At 36.0% G+C, this 16910-nt stretch overlaps 1 protein-coding gene across 12 annotated transcripts in view; it reads right to left on the bottom strand.

The window, feature by feature from the left end:
- Positions 1 to 16910, bottom strand: part of PALLD (palladin, cytoskeletal associated protein) — a 169374-nt gene that overhangs the window by 108350 nt on the left and 44114 nt on the right. For 11 of the 12 annotated variants that reach the window (XM_015860904.3, XM_015860906.2, XM_015860907.2 and 8 more), the window contains 6 exons: positions 9001 to 9179; positions 6228 to 6294; positions 5501 to 5606; positions 4589 to 4663; positions 2000 to 2141; positions 1681 to 1704 (listed from right to left, as the gene is read on the bottom strand). In XM_015860904.3, the coding sequence (XP_015716390.2) occupies positions 1681 to 1704; positions 2000 to 2141; positions 4589 to 4663; positions 5501 to 5606; positions 6228 to 6294; positions 9001 to 9179 (593 nt within the window). The remainder of the gene's footprint in view (positions 1 to 1680; positions 1705 to 1999; positions 2142 to 4588; positions 4664 to 5500; positions 5607 to 6227; positions 6295 to 9000; positions 9180 to 16910) is intronic. The other variant, XM_085544838.1, reaches the window with a different exon arrangement.

Raw genomic sequence — 16910 nt, 5'->3', positions numbered from 1 at the left:
GTGTAACAAAATAGTTTCAAAATAGACATTTAATAAAATAAACACGTAAGATATGCTTGTATATTGTAGACTTCATAGAAGCTTTTGCTTAAAGTTGAAATCCTTTCAGATACCATGTTAAAGGAGGGTGTGAATGCAGTCCAAATGATTTTGTAGAGAAGCTCCTAGTATTAACAATGAGCTAGGTAAACCAGGTGCTAGATTCATAGCATCAGTAAATTAAATCTAGAAAAGTGGATCCCAGAGATGCCATTACTTGAACTAAAAATTGAATATACTGCAACACAAATCTTTTCATTACTGTTCATATCCAAATGCTTGATACCATATTGAAACTCTCTTACAAGGGTTTTGTGCTGAAACTTACAACTTTTAACTTTAAATTTTGAGTTATGACTATAAGCTACCAACAGACCGTGACTGTTAACATTAAGACATGTTCTAATTTCTCATAAGTTAATTTGATTTTCTTGCAGTCTTTCCATCATGTCTCACATTTCAAGTGTCCATCAAATCAAATCATTCTTTCTCATGTACTTTGGGTATCAGCTGTTAGTACAGGTGGAGATAGAATACAATTTATACCACTAACTGTCAGAATAGACTGTGCATGTGTGCACATGCATGTGCCAATCATCAAATAAAATTAGGTTCTACAAGGAAATAATTTTGTGAAACAGGAAGAAAATAAGTGAATAACTGAGAAAAATTTTACTGCTCTTTCACTCTTCTTTCCACGAATGCTTTCAGAAAGCCACATTTCTTCTAGGATTAACCCTTCACTGCTTTTCCTTAGTCCATACCCTCAACAGCAGCACTGCTAATTTACAAACATCATTGCTACATCTGTTCCCTATGCACTCAGGACTGTGCAACTCCTCAAAGTTCAAAACGTGCACATATAGCTAATGACCTTAAGAACAAAGATGCTCTTTGGGAATATCCACATCTGAAATATTTTTTCTGTTTTATCTTTCTACTCTGCTATTAAATCTCTATCTAAATCCATGCATATTTGAGTACAACCAGACACCCACTTAAGTAAAGTGCTGTAGTGAGACTACACCACTTCTCTACTTCTACCTGTTGATTGAATTAGGAATACTAACACAAATATGAGGCATTCTCAGTCTTTTAGCATCTCTAATTATTTTTCAAGAAACCACAACAGCATGTAAATGCAAATAAAGCAGCCAGAGAAAACCCATAGTTGGAAGAACACTTTTTGCTTGCTTGCTGAAATGTAGAACTTTTGTCTCATAAAAAGGCTAGAAAACTCAATGTGCCTTTCTTCTGGAGAATCAAAGACAGCTCACATCTGTCAACCTACACTGGCAAAACTAGCATTTAGTGGTTGGGTGTTACGAAACATGTACAATTTATGTCACAGGACTTTGTGGGATTTTTTTTTATCCTTTGTAGCACAGAAATTACTCATTTTCTGAGAAGAAAACTTGCTCAAAAGTTTTGGCTGTGAGGCTCTCCTTACTGGTCTAAATGGAATTTACTGTTTAACTTATAAAGGAATTGATGTAAAGCCCAGTGTAGAATATGGAAGGTGTGATAAAGAAACATTGTCTTTAAGGGGGTTTCATATTACCAATGCTCAGCAGAAATTTACAGCTTCTATACAAACTCAAAGAGCTAGTGAATCAAAAGATATTTTTATATGATTCTTACCAGGTTCAGTTGCAGACCGTGGCTCTGCATATCGCATCATAAAAAGGGGAAACAAACAAGAAAAACAATGTTAGAGATTATGCTAATAAACAGCATACTGAATGAACACCTGCTGAAATCCTGTAGACAAGTACAGAATCTTTGCAGAAACATTACAAAATAAATATGACTAAATGTTGCATTGGTAGCAGCAGTTCAATTGTTACTACTAGCCTTTAGCCATTATAATCAACAAAGCATAAGGAAGAATGGACTCTATCCAAAATAAATTTCCCAATGCGTCCCATATCAAAAGTGGCCTTTTTGGTCATTGCCTTACTTTTTTGGAGAATTCTGAAGTCTGGAGAATCTTGAATTTCAATGCCCTGTCGAAACCACTTAACATGAATGGGAGGGGGTCCTCTCACCCTGCATTCCAATACCACTACTTGTCCCTCAGATGCTGTGGAGTTTTGTAGCTCCTGAAATAAAGAATTACAATTCAAAAGGACCCGGAGCATTTTACATTGTAAAAAATGTCTTCATGTTACCATCACACATTCTTTTTTTGCAACAGTCACATGTCTGTGAACATTACTTTCATTCTGATTACATTTAATATATCACCTAAAAAGGACTATATAGTGCATACTAACTGTAGAAGCATTTGATTTCTCAGACCACCAGAAGTGGATAGTTATGGTCTCAGCATTCCTCCTCCTTCCACAAGACAGGATGAAAATCTGCAACTAGGTGCACATTGATTGACATGGTCTGGAGAGAAAAGCTGTGCTGCTTTCAGGTCGACCTCTAAAATGTACAATTGCTTTTTTTCCGTGCCAGTTATAACCAACCAAGCAACAGTAAATGACAGATAAGGATATATTAGTATGCGCTGAATAGCTTCTGTGGAAGTATTATGGCTGTATTGAATTGCTGCATACATATGAAGAATCTTTGACGAAGAGCACTAGAAGAGAGGAGAAGCTCAGTACTTTACGTGACAGAGTGGACAGGAGAAAGTTATCATGTTTGCTTTGTTATCCATCAGAAGGTTATAAATCCAAGAGCCTTCTTTACTGTACTGGCTGTCTCATTCCCTTTCCCAGTATTAACAAAGCTTTAATAAAGTTTTAGGAATATTTGCAACATCATATTTGAAATTTGAATTTTATCCCTACTTGATATTTTTAGGTCTCTTTTTAATCAAATTAGTAAGAATTTTATAACATGGAAACCTAAAATCTTTTGAGTTTTTCTCCGAGTTTTCCATACAAAGAATTCTCTGTAAGGAAGCTGCTATGCAGCTTTTTTGTTTTGTTTTGTTTTTGTTGTGGTTTTTTTTTTTTTTTTCTTTATTCTATGTAAGTGGCTCATTCCTTCTGTAATTAAAGTGGATTTTGTACGCCAGCTGGCTTAAACCAGTTAATACTGGATTTCAGGCATAAGAGAGATGAGGACCAGAAGGTAACGGGGATTTTGGTGATTTCTGAGTGTCTGAGCTAGGCTTCTCATATTTCCTTCTGATATCGGAAGTTGCCTGGCTCCCTACCTACATTACTCTCCAATTCCTTGCACCTTCTTTATTCACCCTTCTGTGGTAACTGCAGTATGAATGCAGAATTCCAATGAACAGAATCAGACCTTTTCTGCCATGAGAAATGCGTATGTTGGAGTGAAGATACAAAATTGTGGAGAACAGGTTTTTTCTTAGTTTAGGCAGAATTATTTGCTGTTCCATATAATCCTTAAGTCAAATAGTTTTTGTGAAGTAATTACCTGAAGTACATAGGTGGCTCCAAAAGTAATGCCCCCTGTTTATTTCCATGGGAACTAGACCAGCTACAAAGAGCACAACAACACTATTTGATATAATAAATACCCAGCTACAAAACACAATTTATCAACATAGTCGCTGCCATTAGTTATGTATTTTTGCCAACAACGAGCAAGTGCCTGCTTGCTGTGCTTGTAAAATCTGGGCCAGCAGAGGTGACCCACTTTCACTGTCATCAAATGTGAAATGCACCACCCACCACCTCAGTGTGCTCACATCCACTATTTGGTCTCCATAAACATTCAGCAAGTGTCGATTATGTCAGTGTGTGCCATGGCATGGAATATTTCAGTGACACAGCTTTGCTTCTTACACATGTCCATGTCAGACACCAACATGTCAGACTGCCCCTCTACTGCCATCTGTCACATGGTAACAAAATGCAATGGAATATTGGTGGGAAGGTATAGTCTCTAAGGCTATATCACCACCATCTGCATCTGGTATCCTGGGCCAACATCATAAAACAGGAGGGATTACTTTCAGAGAAGCTTTTGTGTTTTCTTTTTTCCATTTTAATAAATGGTGATTAAATAATAGTTCATCCTATGGAAAGGATGGCTTGAGTGTACAACAAAAATTGTAAGTTATATTCAGAGATCTGGGAAATAATCATATCACAAGAAAGTAAGAAAGTTTTGGTTTTTTTTTTTAATAAACATAACTGGATGGATATTTTTTTAACTAAACAAAAAACAAAACAAAACAAAACAAACAAGCAAAAAACCACAACCTGTGTTATCTGTTCTGGTAATGGATGGATTACCATGATTATGCGGAGCAATTGGCTCCTATCTTTTTTTTTCTTTATGAAAGATATCTCACTGGAGGAAAGTCCCGGTTATAAGGCAAACCCAAATAGAATATTCATGTAATTCCTCTAGTGATATTAACAGGATAGAAGGAATAAGAACATCATTGTGTCAGTTGAAAGGAATTACCACAGAATGTCTTCATACAGAAAAGGACCTACCTCATAAAATCTGCAATTTTTTAAATCCGATCAGACTCCTGCTTTATGACAATAAGTTTTTGATATTTCCTTCTGGGCTAAATGAATACCCTATAAAAATCATGATGGATAATCCATACCTTAGTAAAAATGAGTGCAGAATTGATAGGCTTAGATCCATCCAGATGGTGCAGGTAGGAATTAGGGCTTTGGACCTGCAAAATATTGCAACAATACTATGAAATGCAAAGAAAATGATGTTTGAATAACACCATCTGTATATACATATTCAATAACACAAATTCAAAAAATAATGGTTTTAATCTTTTGTTCTCATTATAGCACACTTAAGTGACATCCCTATTTCATTCTGTTGTACTTCTTGTATCAAAATTGTTCTACACTTCCAGTGAGAACTTTGTATCTAAGCACCTGCCTTGAAATATTTTGTGTTCAACACTTATATCATTCAAGTAAGTCCTTTACATCAAAGCAGTTTTGCATTTTCTGCTATTATATCCTATGACTGATTTTGAAATGAATAAGAGTATCTAAAATTTATCAACATTAAACAAAAAAAGGGAAAGTAATTTACCATGTACAATTTAATAGTGATTTTATTTTTTTGCATTTCATGATTTATATGTAAAGTCTAAGTCATCCACCATGCTGTTAAAACTTACTGTAAACTAAAGAACACTGATTTTCTATATTTATGCCTTACCAAGTAAAATGTACAGAGAAATAACAGTGGTATTTAATTTAACAAAATTACAATATTTTGGAATCAGAAGAAGTCACTATTTAGTAATATCCTTTGTAATTTACATTGTCACGATGTCAACTGCTCACATGCTGCGGTGATACACACTGTGAGAATCCTCACGCTCCATTTGCTAGACAACTAGCTAATTTTTTAAACCATCACTCTTAATATCAAAAGCTCATAGTTCAATAATATAGTTCCTCAAATGACAGAGCTTTTCAGGACTTAGACATTTTGAAATGAATTTTAAAATACTTCTACTAATTTAAAAAATGTCTGGAAATACCTGCTGACTGGGCACGGAGATGGGTTGAATTACAGCTGTGGTGACTCCACACTTTGGTGACGAAGATCCTATTGTCAGGGAAACAGAGGTGGTTTTCTTTTGGGCCCTGAGAAAGAAAAACAATACAGTAGTTTATAAAATATGAAATCAGTTTTTAACTAAAGGTCACCTTGTATTTTCCATATCTTTGACATTTTTATTCCACTGGTGTTGATTAAACACTGATGATACCTGCTTAACAATCATATGTTTTCATTTTGGCTATAAGACTGTTACATATATCATTAACAGTGAAAAGATCAACTGTGGAGGAATCTTGACTGGAAAACAAACTGTGACAAACTTATGCTTGCACAGTCTAGTAACTACTGGTATCATAAGAGTTAAACGAATATATGTGTATATATATATATATTCTAAACCTCTGAATATTTTTTCTGGAGGCACGTGGCTAGGCAATTACAAACAAAGATTTGATTAACTAAAAGTTACTCCTAAGTATGAAAATTTGCTAACTACTAAAGTATTGGGGTAGACTTCTTAGACAGAATAAGCACATTAACAAAATCTATAGTCCTCATGCTGCACATTTATATCACATGAAAGAAGGAGGACAAGGACAAGACATACATCCAAGATGCTTATTCAATTCTAAAACTGGTAAAGATTTCCCAGTGTGCCTCATCAAGAAAATTTGAACATCTTTAGCTCTATTTCACCCACTTACTGTGGCATAGCTCCAGATTTTGATTTGAAAATTAAACTTTCACTCTCTGAATCTGTGGAACTGGCACCTGGAAGAGAAAGTATATTCAATAATCTTTTACCAATTTCTTTTAAGCTCAAATTCCAAAGGAAAAACTTTGCTACTTCTGCATTACACTTCAAGTGACTTGCAGTATGCATTGTAAGACATTCCAAGTGTTGAGAATTTTCTGTAATAAGAAAATCAGCAGTAGTTTATCTGCTAACACACTGTAACTATATAGTTTAGGCAGTTGCAGAAATCATGCCCATGCCAATTTAATTTCAAAGTGTTTTCATAGAATCATGGAATGTCTTAGGTTGGAAGGGACCCCAAAGATCATGAAGTTCCAACCCCCCTGCCACAGGCAGGGCCACCAACCTCCAGATCTGGTACTAGAGCAGGCTGCTCAGGGCCCCATCCAGCCTGGCCTTGAACACCTCCAGGGATGGAACATCTATAACATCTCTTAGCAGCCTGATCCAGCACTTCACCATTCCCTCTGTAAAGAACTTCCCCTTGACAGCCAATCTGAACCTTCCTTCCTTGAGCTTAAAAGCATTCCCCCTTCTCCCATCACTGTCCACCCTTGTAAAAAGTTGATTTCCCTCCTGTTTATAATCCCCTTTTCAATACTGGAAGGCTGCAATTAGGTCTCCCTGCAGCCTCTTCTTCTCCAGGCTGAACAAGCCCAGCTCCCTCATCTTGCCTTTGTAGGGGAGGTGCTCAAGCCCACTGATTATCTTCATGGCTCTCCTAGGATCTTAGCTGTATTCCTTTGTTTTGAAGCAAATATGACAAAAAATAAAATAAAATAAAATAAAATAAAATAAAATAAAATGAAATAAAATAAAATAAAATAAAATAAAATAAAATAAAATGCTGACTACTACTATTCTACTGGAAGTGTATAGTTTCATTTACTTGAATGTAAAAGCTTAAATCTTAGGAGAGCATATGTCTTATATACAATAATAAATCTTCAACCATAATTAAGAGCACTCAGCATAGGAAGGCATTTCCAGACTAAACTTGCTACCCACTATTTCCACATTTCAGACTATTCCTATCAATCTACATGTGACATTTACTTAGTGATGCTTCTTTCCAGTCTTGATATATTGTATGTGTTTGGAAATACCCTGAATCCACTTGAAGAAAAGATGGGAAATTATTTATTTTCCCATTGTCTTATTTTTTTCTAATAGCTACTGGTTCTTTGTGCAAGAGTTTTTCTAGACATTTATGCAGCATGTATAATTCCTCTAAGGATTTGTACATATATGCATAGCTGAATTTGAATTACAGATCATAGAGAAATCATATTCAACGTGCATAGTATTGCGTAGATTGACTTACAGTGAAACAGAACTTGACTCCAGGACGCAAGTTCCCTACTTACTTACAAATTATGGGCAACAAAAATCAAAGCTGTAAGTAACACAGAAGGGTTAGAAAAGAGAAGCAATGTCAAGTGAGCAAAATGAGTCTACATGTAAGTATTTCTCATGAGTAAAGGGTAAAAATGTCTTGCATGGCTGGGTATAATATACAGAGGAAGGTGTGAGACACCACTGTCATCAAGATTATTAATGTACAAAACAATGTTTGCATGGCAATCTGCTTTCCATAAAGATGATAAGGGAGTAACATAATGGCTTGTACAGTTCTCTCTTTGAAAGGTAAATGTTGTAAAACTTCAAGACATAAATTCCACATGGTAGAACTGGACTTAGCCAGATCTCAAAATATGAATTCTTACTCACTGTATCTCCCTTTTTATGTCTCCTGTTTTTAGTGCTGCTTCTGCTGCTACAACTTCCTGTAGAATTATAAATTAGTTTTCTACCTGAGTATTTCTGAAATCATACTCCCTTCTGCAAAGAAAAAACCTTACCAAAATTTATAAAATCCAGAAAGTCTTGGGGATTTTGCTATTCTATCCTGGGAACACAGTTTTGAGTATAGAAAATACAAGAGAAACCTTATAAATAATGCACTTTACTCATTATTCAGCTAAATGACAGGGGGAAAAAAGATTGCTTTCTTAATCAAAAGCATTGTAATAATTTTAGTATAATATAATTCTGATTTACAAGTACTTGTTATATTAATTTGTTTTCAATTAATTATTAAATGAATGTTAAAGAGTTACAAAACCAGTAAAAGATCTTAATGAAAGGCTTGAAAGATACATTAACTGAAGTAAAAATCGAATTTATGCAATTAATGCAATTATGTAATTAATATTACATGACTAATAAACAGTCACTCGATTGTGGACAAAACTAGTGTTACTGATTTACATACAACCTGACTTAAAGTTAGGGTGTCAAATATGAAGAATTAAAGAACATTTACTGGTAACTGAAGGGAACTTATTTGGGACAGTCACCTTTATTCACACTAGAAGGAGGTTCAGAAATGTCACAGGAATTACTGCTACTCTGAAAATCGTTATTAGAATAACCAGTTAAATCTTTTATTTACAGAGGCTACTTAAAGCCTGCTTACAAAATGCTCTACTTGTTCCTCCCTTTCCATTTTTGATCTTTTAGCCTCAAATAAATAGCAACCTACCCAGTGATTCTTGGAATATTCACTGAAATATCAGTGTAATCTTCAGAATATACTGCTTTAAAAGGAAGCTGAGAAACACCACTCAGTTATCACTAAGCAAATAAGATTCAAGAGTAAACTTCAGCTTAGGTATCTACCATGTCTGTGTCAAGTATCTTTTTATTTCACCTCTTACCTTCAATGAATATTTCAGCTGATGTACTATCTGAACCAAGGGAATTTGAAGCCAGACAAGTATAGCGTCCAGTATCGTCTTCAAAGGCTTCTGCTATAATTAGGGAATGAAGTCCTCCACTTCCAGAATGTATTTGAATGTCAGGGGAATTCTGGAGTTCTTTTCCTTCACAGAACCATCTGTAGCCCACACACATTTAGAAAGACAAAGGAGAAAATGAACATAAAATATTGGTTCAGGCTCATCACACAAGAACACATTACACTGCTGCAAAAATCTAAATTGCTATTGAAAGCAGCACATTGTGCTTTGAAGTGTTTAATGGCATTTGCAAAGAAATAATTTGGTGGCATAAATTTTCTTAAAGAAGCAGTGAGACATTTCTGGATCTTAAAAACAACAACAACAACAACAACAAAACCACCTAAAAATTAAATCTATTCCCTGTTTTATACAGGTAGATTTAATGCTTTCTGCATATTTTATGTACTGGCTTGATTTGAGCACAGTCTAATCCATTTCAAATAAAACTTCCTTCTTTCTAAAACTCACTGATTCAAGATGCTTGATTCTTTTCTTTAGATGACATCCACTTGATCTAATGTAATCTCGTTGTTCCATATTGCTGAACTTCAAACTCCTGCCTCAGAATAGGAGCATAAGCTGGTTTTGTAGCCTATTTTGTAGCCTATACATAAAGATATAATCAGCATGTGTTCCCTTATAAAAAAAAAGTTACACCATAACAAAAGGGCCTATTTACCTAGGGTAAGCTAATGCTATTTAAATGCAGAGCCTATTTTATTTATATTGGGATGATGAAACATTTGGCAGTGAGTGCTGTCTGAAGATCAAGTCCTTCCCTTCTGCCTAGGAGGTAACAGCATGTAAGACAGTTCCCCTTAATGGCTCAGAAGTGTGGGCAAGACCTCTGTGTTTATCAACAATAGGCCTTTTATTCCTGAAGGCTAAAAAGTATGTTAATAGTGGCATTAAAACCATATGTAATTCTCTTCTGAAATTAAAAGCCCAGTAAGTTCCTTTTCTGTTTTCTATTGTGCCCAGAAAGTGCACAAAAGTATCCTTTTTGGAAGGAACTAACAAACTTCCATTTGTTTACTCAGTAGACCCCTCTGGCCTACTTTTACAACTGTTGGGCTTGGAGACAAATTTATTCTGTCAGCTCCGCTGCCAAAATTAACATTTCTCTTCCCCCTCTTCCCCTCCTTTCCTCTCCTTGTCACGAGTCCTCCCTCCTCCCGGTGTGAGGACCTCTGCTACTATTTCTGCTCAACGGACCATCAGAGCACTAACCTCTGGGCAGCCTCTGCTAAGCTGCATTTTAAATGATATGCACAGGAGAGAGGTTAATTCAATTTCTAGACAATCACAGACGAGTCTGAAATACAAGGCTCCACTTAACCATTCGTTCTATTTTTCTTTCCTTTCCAGAAATATCCTGTGAAGGAAAACCTCTCCTCCAGCTTAATTATTTTCACAGAACAATACCATCATAGTTTCATGTATTTGTTTCATGTTTCATGACTTGTATGGCTTTCCACTACTTCCCAAATTCTGTGCTTACAAAATGGTTAAGAAACTGTGATAAGCACATAATCCTAAAGTGAAAAGTTGATGTACATATTTTTGTCAGATGATGTTCAGTAAGCAAACTGTTTTCTTAGGAGAGCAAGTTCTACACCATTCCTTGTATGTGTGCACAGCCAGTCTCAAGCAGTGGGAGCTACACGTCAGCACTTGGGAGTGAGACCCATTGCATCACACCAGTGACAGCTCTGGCAGCAAGTCCCAACGTGCGACATCACATGCTGGATGTCATGCAGACAAACACATAACCATGTAATCCAGAACAAAGCTATCTCAGCCCTCATTAAGGTGATGCTTGATGAATTGGGAAACAGGTTTGACGTCTGGCTACACTGTTTACTGTGGGAAGAACAATTCACATTCATGATGGACAACGCCACAGAATATTGGAATAGATTTAATTATATTCTTTTATATTCTATATCTTTTTCTAACTGTAGTGTTTTTATTGTTGATCTAAGTTAATAGAAGGATAAGATTAATTAATGGGAACTTCATTTAGAGATTACATGAAAATTAAGTGAACAAAACATACTCAATCCTGCACTAACTTGCTAGTAGCCAGTTCACCAAAGCTTATGAATGAAAAAAGCGTCAGCTAGCAAAACTAAATGAAGTATTTTCTGGCCAAATACTGACTAAATTTTACATTTCCATCTCTATATAGTGTAGGGCATTAAAAAGCACAGGCCTAGTAAGAGGATCCATCAGCCCTATTGCCATTTTGCTTGGAATAGCCAAGGTAAGATTTTCTGCACCTTAGGACTTAAAGGTATTCAAAATCAAGTCTTTGGAGTATTCTCTGTTTCTGGAAAGGGATCGTCAAAGCAATCAACACATTGCTACCAAAGGAAGACTAAGCCAGAGCAACCTGAAGGACTGATGGCTAGACACAAAAAAACAGCCACTGAATATTCCAAACTTATGCTACCTAGTGCAGCTTAACTTCGGTCCAGTCTATTCCAGGCTGCTAAGCCTTGCAGGGATAAGAGGATAAATATCTAGGTGTGAGAGGGCAATAATAATGCTTTTGGAGAGACCAAAACCCCAATTCAAACCAAAACCAGAAGACATCAGAAGTAACAGGGAAATAAATCCACTGCAAGTGCTTTACAAATAAGATATTTTTCTGTATAGAGGACATGCTCTGGACATGCTCTGGATACCAGAGTACAAAAATGACTAATCTTTCCTGATCTCTTTGCTGTAGGTACTCAATGCTAAATAAAGTGTGCAGGCAGAAACAACACAGACATATTTTACATATGTATATATATATATAGCAGTTCATAAAGTAAGAACTCAAGCTTGCATCCTATATTTACTCCTATATGTCATGCAAGCTTTCATGAAACACTGCAGAGAACTATCCCCTTGAAAAATAGTAGTAAATATTGTAATAATGCTAGAGGAAGGCAAAGAAAAAATAAAAAAAAATCAAAAGGCACGTAAAAAAATGGAATGTGTTTTATCAGTTACTACGTATTACTAAATTTCAAATGATACTGAATTTCTTTGTTCTTCACTTCTTTCTTCTTCATTCTCTTCTCTCAATTTCTCTCCCTGCCTGCATTTCCACTGTACTGCTCTTTGCTTTTCCTTTTCTTCAACTACACTTAGTTTTCAACTACTGCATCTACTATATTTTAAAATGATAGCAATTAAGTATTTAATGCATGCAGAGACACAATCAGTGGACTGGAAAGTCAGTTCTCCAATGAAGCAAATTGGAGGTATTCTGGTAGTAGGTGATCAGTGGTTAAAATACTTGTTTTCCTTTATTCAAAGCCTACTTTTCCTTTCCGTTGTCTATGTTATTGTATGACAGCAAGTCAAGGACAGCAAACAATAAAGGACATCTAGATGCCAGGTGGGTGGCAGTTCATGCACACTAACATCAAGCAGCAATTTATACAACACATCTTTCGTTTTCATTCTTCTTTTCCTTATGCCCTCACAACTCTCCATGTATGGAAATACATACAAACACATATATCTGGGATTGTAATGACTACGAAGAAAATATAAACAGAGTTGAACGGTACACTGACTGAGTGAGCACCAGGGCCCTAAGAAAAACAGCTCAGGGTTTTCTCTAATGCATAATCCTGCTGGAACTTGTGTTTTTTGAAAGTCACTGAGGAATAGAGAGGTTTTCCTTTCTGCACACTCTTAAAAGTTAATTTAAAATGGCAGCTGAAGTGAAACTTTAAGATAAAGCCTTAGGGAGGAATTATAGTAGAGAACTCTGACCACTAGAAAAAATGGAGAGAGATAAGTTGCAAATTAAAAAGTAATTTTATATTAGCAGTGTTTAGCATGTCCAGCAAGAAAATCTGAAATGAAATACTTTAACATTCCAATACTGAATGGTGAATGGCAGAGTCATTGGTTCCAGCATTACACTGTTTAACTTGCATTTTCTATTTTCTCCATTCAAATTAAGCATTCCAATACTTCCAGACTACAGAATATCACTATGTAGGAATCAAATTATTTAAATGCAAGACTCATGTCATTAGTGCAAACCAACAGAATGAGGAGCAACAGGCAAAAACTGCAACAGAGGAAGTTCCATACAAGCAAGAGAAAGAGCTTCACCATGAGAACGACAGGGTGCTGGGACAGGCTGCCCAGAGAGGTCATGGGGTCTCCTTATCTGGAGGTATTCAAAACTCACCTGGACACTTTCCTATGCAACCTACTCTAGGGAACCTGCTTTAGCAGAGGGTTGGACTAGATCGTCTCCATATATCCCATTCAACCCCTATGGTTTTGTGATTCTGTGAAACACAAAATCAAATTTGCCATGTAAAGTTTAGAGTGCAGTGCAGTAGTGAGATTATTTTGAATGCTTGTTATTTTCACACAGCTCATTTTTTGCACTACATGTAGTGCGGTATTTTCAAGCCTTATATGTAATTCCATTATTTGTATAGGCAATGCAAGAATAACTAATAACAACGCACATACTTAAAACATTCACATTTTGTAATCTTTGAAGTTCTGAATACAGATACAAAAAGCTGGTGCTGTGCTTGAACACGCAGTTAAGTAGATTAAGAAATGGCCCTGTGTACTGTAAGCCACCGATGCCAATTTTATAATTAAAAATACTCAGTATAATAAATAGGTCTATTACTTACTCAGAATATAACTGATTCTTCAGGTGTTGCAGAGTGTTCTCCAAGGTCTAATTTAAATGAGGACTTCACATCCAGCTGAGTAAACTGAACAATTAGGTAGCTAGGGACCAATACTGTCTTCTCAGAAATACATAAAATTGCCAAATTATACAAAAATGACTGCATTTCCAAGACGCTTTTCAATATTGCAGCCTGCCATTTCTTACAAGTTAATTTTGCTTTCTCTGAAGTCAAGCTTTCCATCACCCTTCCTGCAAGGATGCAGAGAGAGGGTAGGAAAGAAAGTACAGGTGTGACCAGCTGGGCTGTGGGCTACAGAGTTCCCAAGAAGAGCAGCCAATGGTCTCTGTTGCTGTTTGCAGGCTGCAGTAACTCCAAGCATTTATTTATTTATTTATAGCTTCTCCTGTCATTATGATTTTTTTTTTTCCCCTACAAGTTTTTGAAAGTTTTTTGAGTCTCCATTAGCTTTACTTGTGTTGCCAGGATTCTGCTCTCCTTCATCATTTTGGCCGGTGACTTTAGCGAGGTCTGCTTGAGATTTGACAAGACAAGCTCCAGACAAGATATAACAGCAGAGATCCTGCCTGTAGCCTCTGTCATTCTTCTGTCTTTTAAATGTTCCACAGCCACAAATATCTTATGCCTATATAGCAACTTCTTCTAAAAAATACTGCATGGACTGCAGCCAGCCCTCATGTTGAAAATTACTGACTTTCTGCTGAATAACATCTTTTCCTTTTCTGAAAACCAAAGTTTAAGCCTTACCTCACATTAGATTTTATCTCCATCCTTTGCCCAAAAGACTGATCTTTTTCCTTACTTTTGTCCATCACCAACACACAAAGTATTGTATTACTCTTGATCTTAATTGCATGTTTTTTCAAGACAAAGACACTGACCAGGTGTAGGTATAAGACACTGATTTCACACACTTTCAGAAACCGCACACAGAACTTTCTTTTCTGCTTTCAGGCAAATAAGCAGCTATTTAACTGACAAATAGACATGGATAGACCATTCAGCTCATCCTAGATGTGGTTAATCATCAGATCAAGAAAGAGAAAAAATACCATGCAAATTAGTAACCAATTATACAATGCAAACTGCAGACAGCGTTTTACTACAAGCATGTTGATTATCTACAGGTCATACAGCCAGTTATTTACAAATAACAAATCCTGATCACTTCATAGAGTAACTTCTGTAACTATTGAATTTCTGTGCATATAATCTCAACTTTTTCTGTTTATATCTGTAAATAAAAAGCATGAATGGGTGCTTGAAAAGGAAGGTAATCACGTAGATATTAAGAACAAGAATGTTTTGTAGAAAATTTAAGTTACAAATATTTTCAGGATTTTAGACATTTTGAGAACTCTTGGATGCATCAGGTAAGTAGTATGGTACTGCAGGTTAATTTAATGAGATTCTTTATAGCAGTAATTTTCTTCAGTTCTAACTTATGGTAGAGCATGTGGTTAACATATTTAATGTAAAATATCCCACCCATATTTTGTTGTTAGGTCATTCATTGGTATTATTTTGTTTTGGAGATCATCAGGTTTATGGAGGATGTATTATATAAGCTTCAGTTTGAAAGAGGTTGATTTTCTGACACATATATGGGTACTGCTGTAACTTACAACTCAACTCAGAAAATGGGCATAATTGCAGGTGGAACTGCTTACAAAGCATATGAGACGCATTATCACACTGAGGACAGAGTCTTAGGAAAAAAGCCTTGATTTTTGTGTTACTAAAATTCCCATCAGGTGGCTTCTGAGATTAAGTGCTGTCTGTGAAATGATGGCTCAAGTGTTTTTACAGGTGCCTAAGAAATTATTGTGTTGTCCCAGAAATAACCAGGCCAAGGAAGGATAAATCAAATAAATCAAAGGGAAAAGTACTTGCTTGCCTCAGAAGTCAGAGAAGGGCAACTTCTTGCACAGCATAAGAGTCAAAAGAATTCTTATTTGTAGCTCCACCACCACTATGGCTCTGTATTTCAGTAACGAAAGCTATCACTCAGCAACTTGGTTGGCTTGAGACCATGTAATTTTTTCAAGCTCATTACACAGTGACATCAAAATAAATTTCCTTCAGAAAAGAGACAGTAGTGCCTCCCAGCAAAATACCTTCAGCTTCAAGAGATCAAGCTGTTAAAAGGCCAGAACTAAAAAATCTCTTTCCCTTCACTTAAAATTAGCTTCTTCAAATATGGGACCTCAGAGTTTAATCATAAAAGTCTTCAAGTGTCAAGTGAAAAAAATAAATAAGGATTGGCTTGAAGAATCAGCAACTCACAATAATAGTTACTAATACGTACATATATTCACCAATTAAACACATGTATATATTCTCAGTATAATTAAATAAGATATACTGAAAAATAACTGAACAGTTGCAAATTCCCCACTTGTTCTTATCCCCAGAATTACACCACTTCAGTAAGAACACACACAACAGTTTTCCAGAGTGTCTGGTGCATGGTGCCTATCTATCTCATTGCATCTAAGTACTGGGCCATCATGTAATAACAGTCTAGGTGGGACCTAATGGTTCAGAGCAATACTTTCCACTCACCTATGTGTGTCAGTAGTTGAGCAATAACTGCTCTTACATCTGATGAAGCCTAATAAAACTTTCCTCTAAAAAAATAAAGCTTAGTCAACAGGACTTTGAGCACTGCAATGGTAATTGAACGTGAGATAATTAGATATGTTTTGTTATTGAGAAACAGAGGTTAAGCACTTTCTCGAGGGTCACTCACAGTGTGTAAGAGCCAGGTTAGAACCCTGTCAGAACCACTACCTTAAGTCTAAGACCACCTTCCATGCACTTATTAGGTCTCTAGAATAAGAACAAATTCTGACCTTGAATGACTGGAGGTTAGCTATGAAATTACTGTTCAGTCATTGAAAACTCTAGTAGATTGGAATTCATAGGCTAGTGTAAATTCTTATACAGCATTGCATGGCAATGAAATGTTGGAGATTAATTCTTAGGGGTCTCTTTGTCTATTGTGAGGAAGCATTGGTGTAGACAACTTCCCTTAATGCTGAGGGCAGCTATGTACATAAGTCTTCAGTTTGCACACCAAATAACCACAGCTACCTTCATGTATATAGCAGATGCCATCCCTTGAATTATGCA

This window comes from Coturnix japonica, chromosome 4 (assembly GCF_054131305.1).
Source record: "Coturnix japonica strain WE chromosome 4, WE-NBRP24, whole genome shotgun sequence".
Classification (NCBI taxonomy): domain Eukaryota; kingdom Metazoa; phylum Chordata; class Aves; order Galliformes; family Phasianidae; genus Coturnix; species Coturnix japonica.
This window is presented reverse-complemented; position numbering and strand designations above follow the sequence as displayed.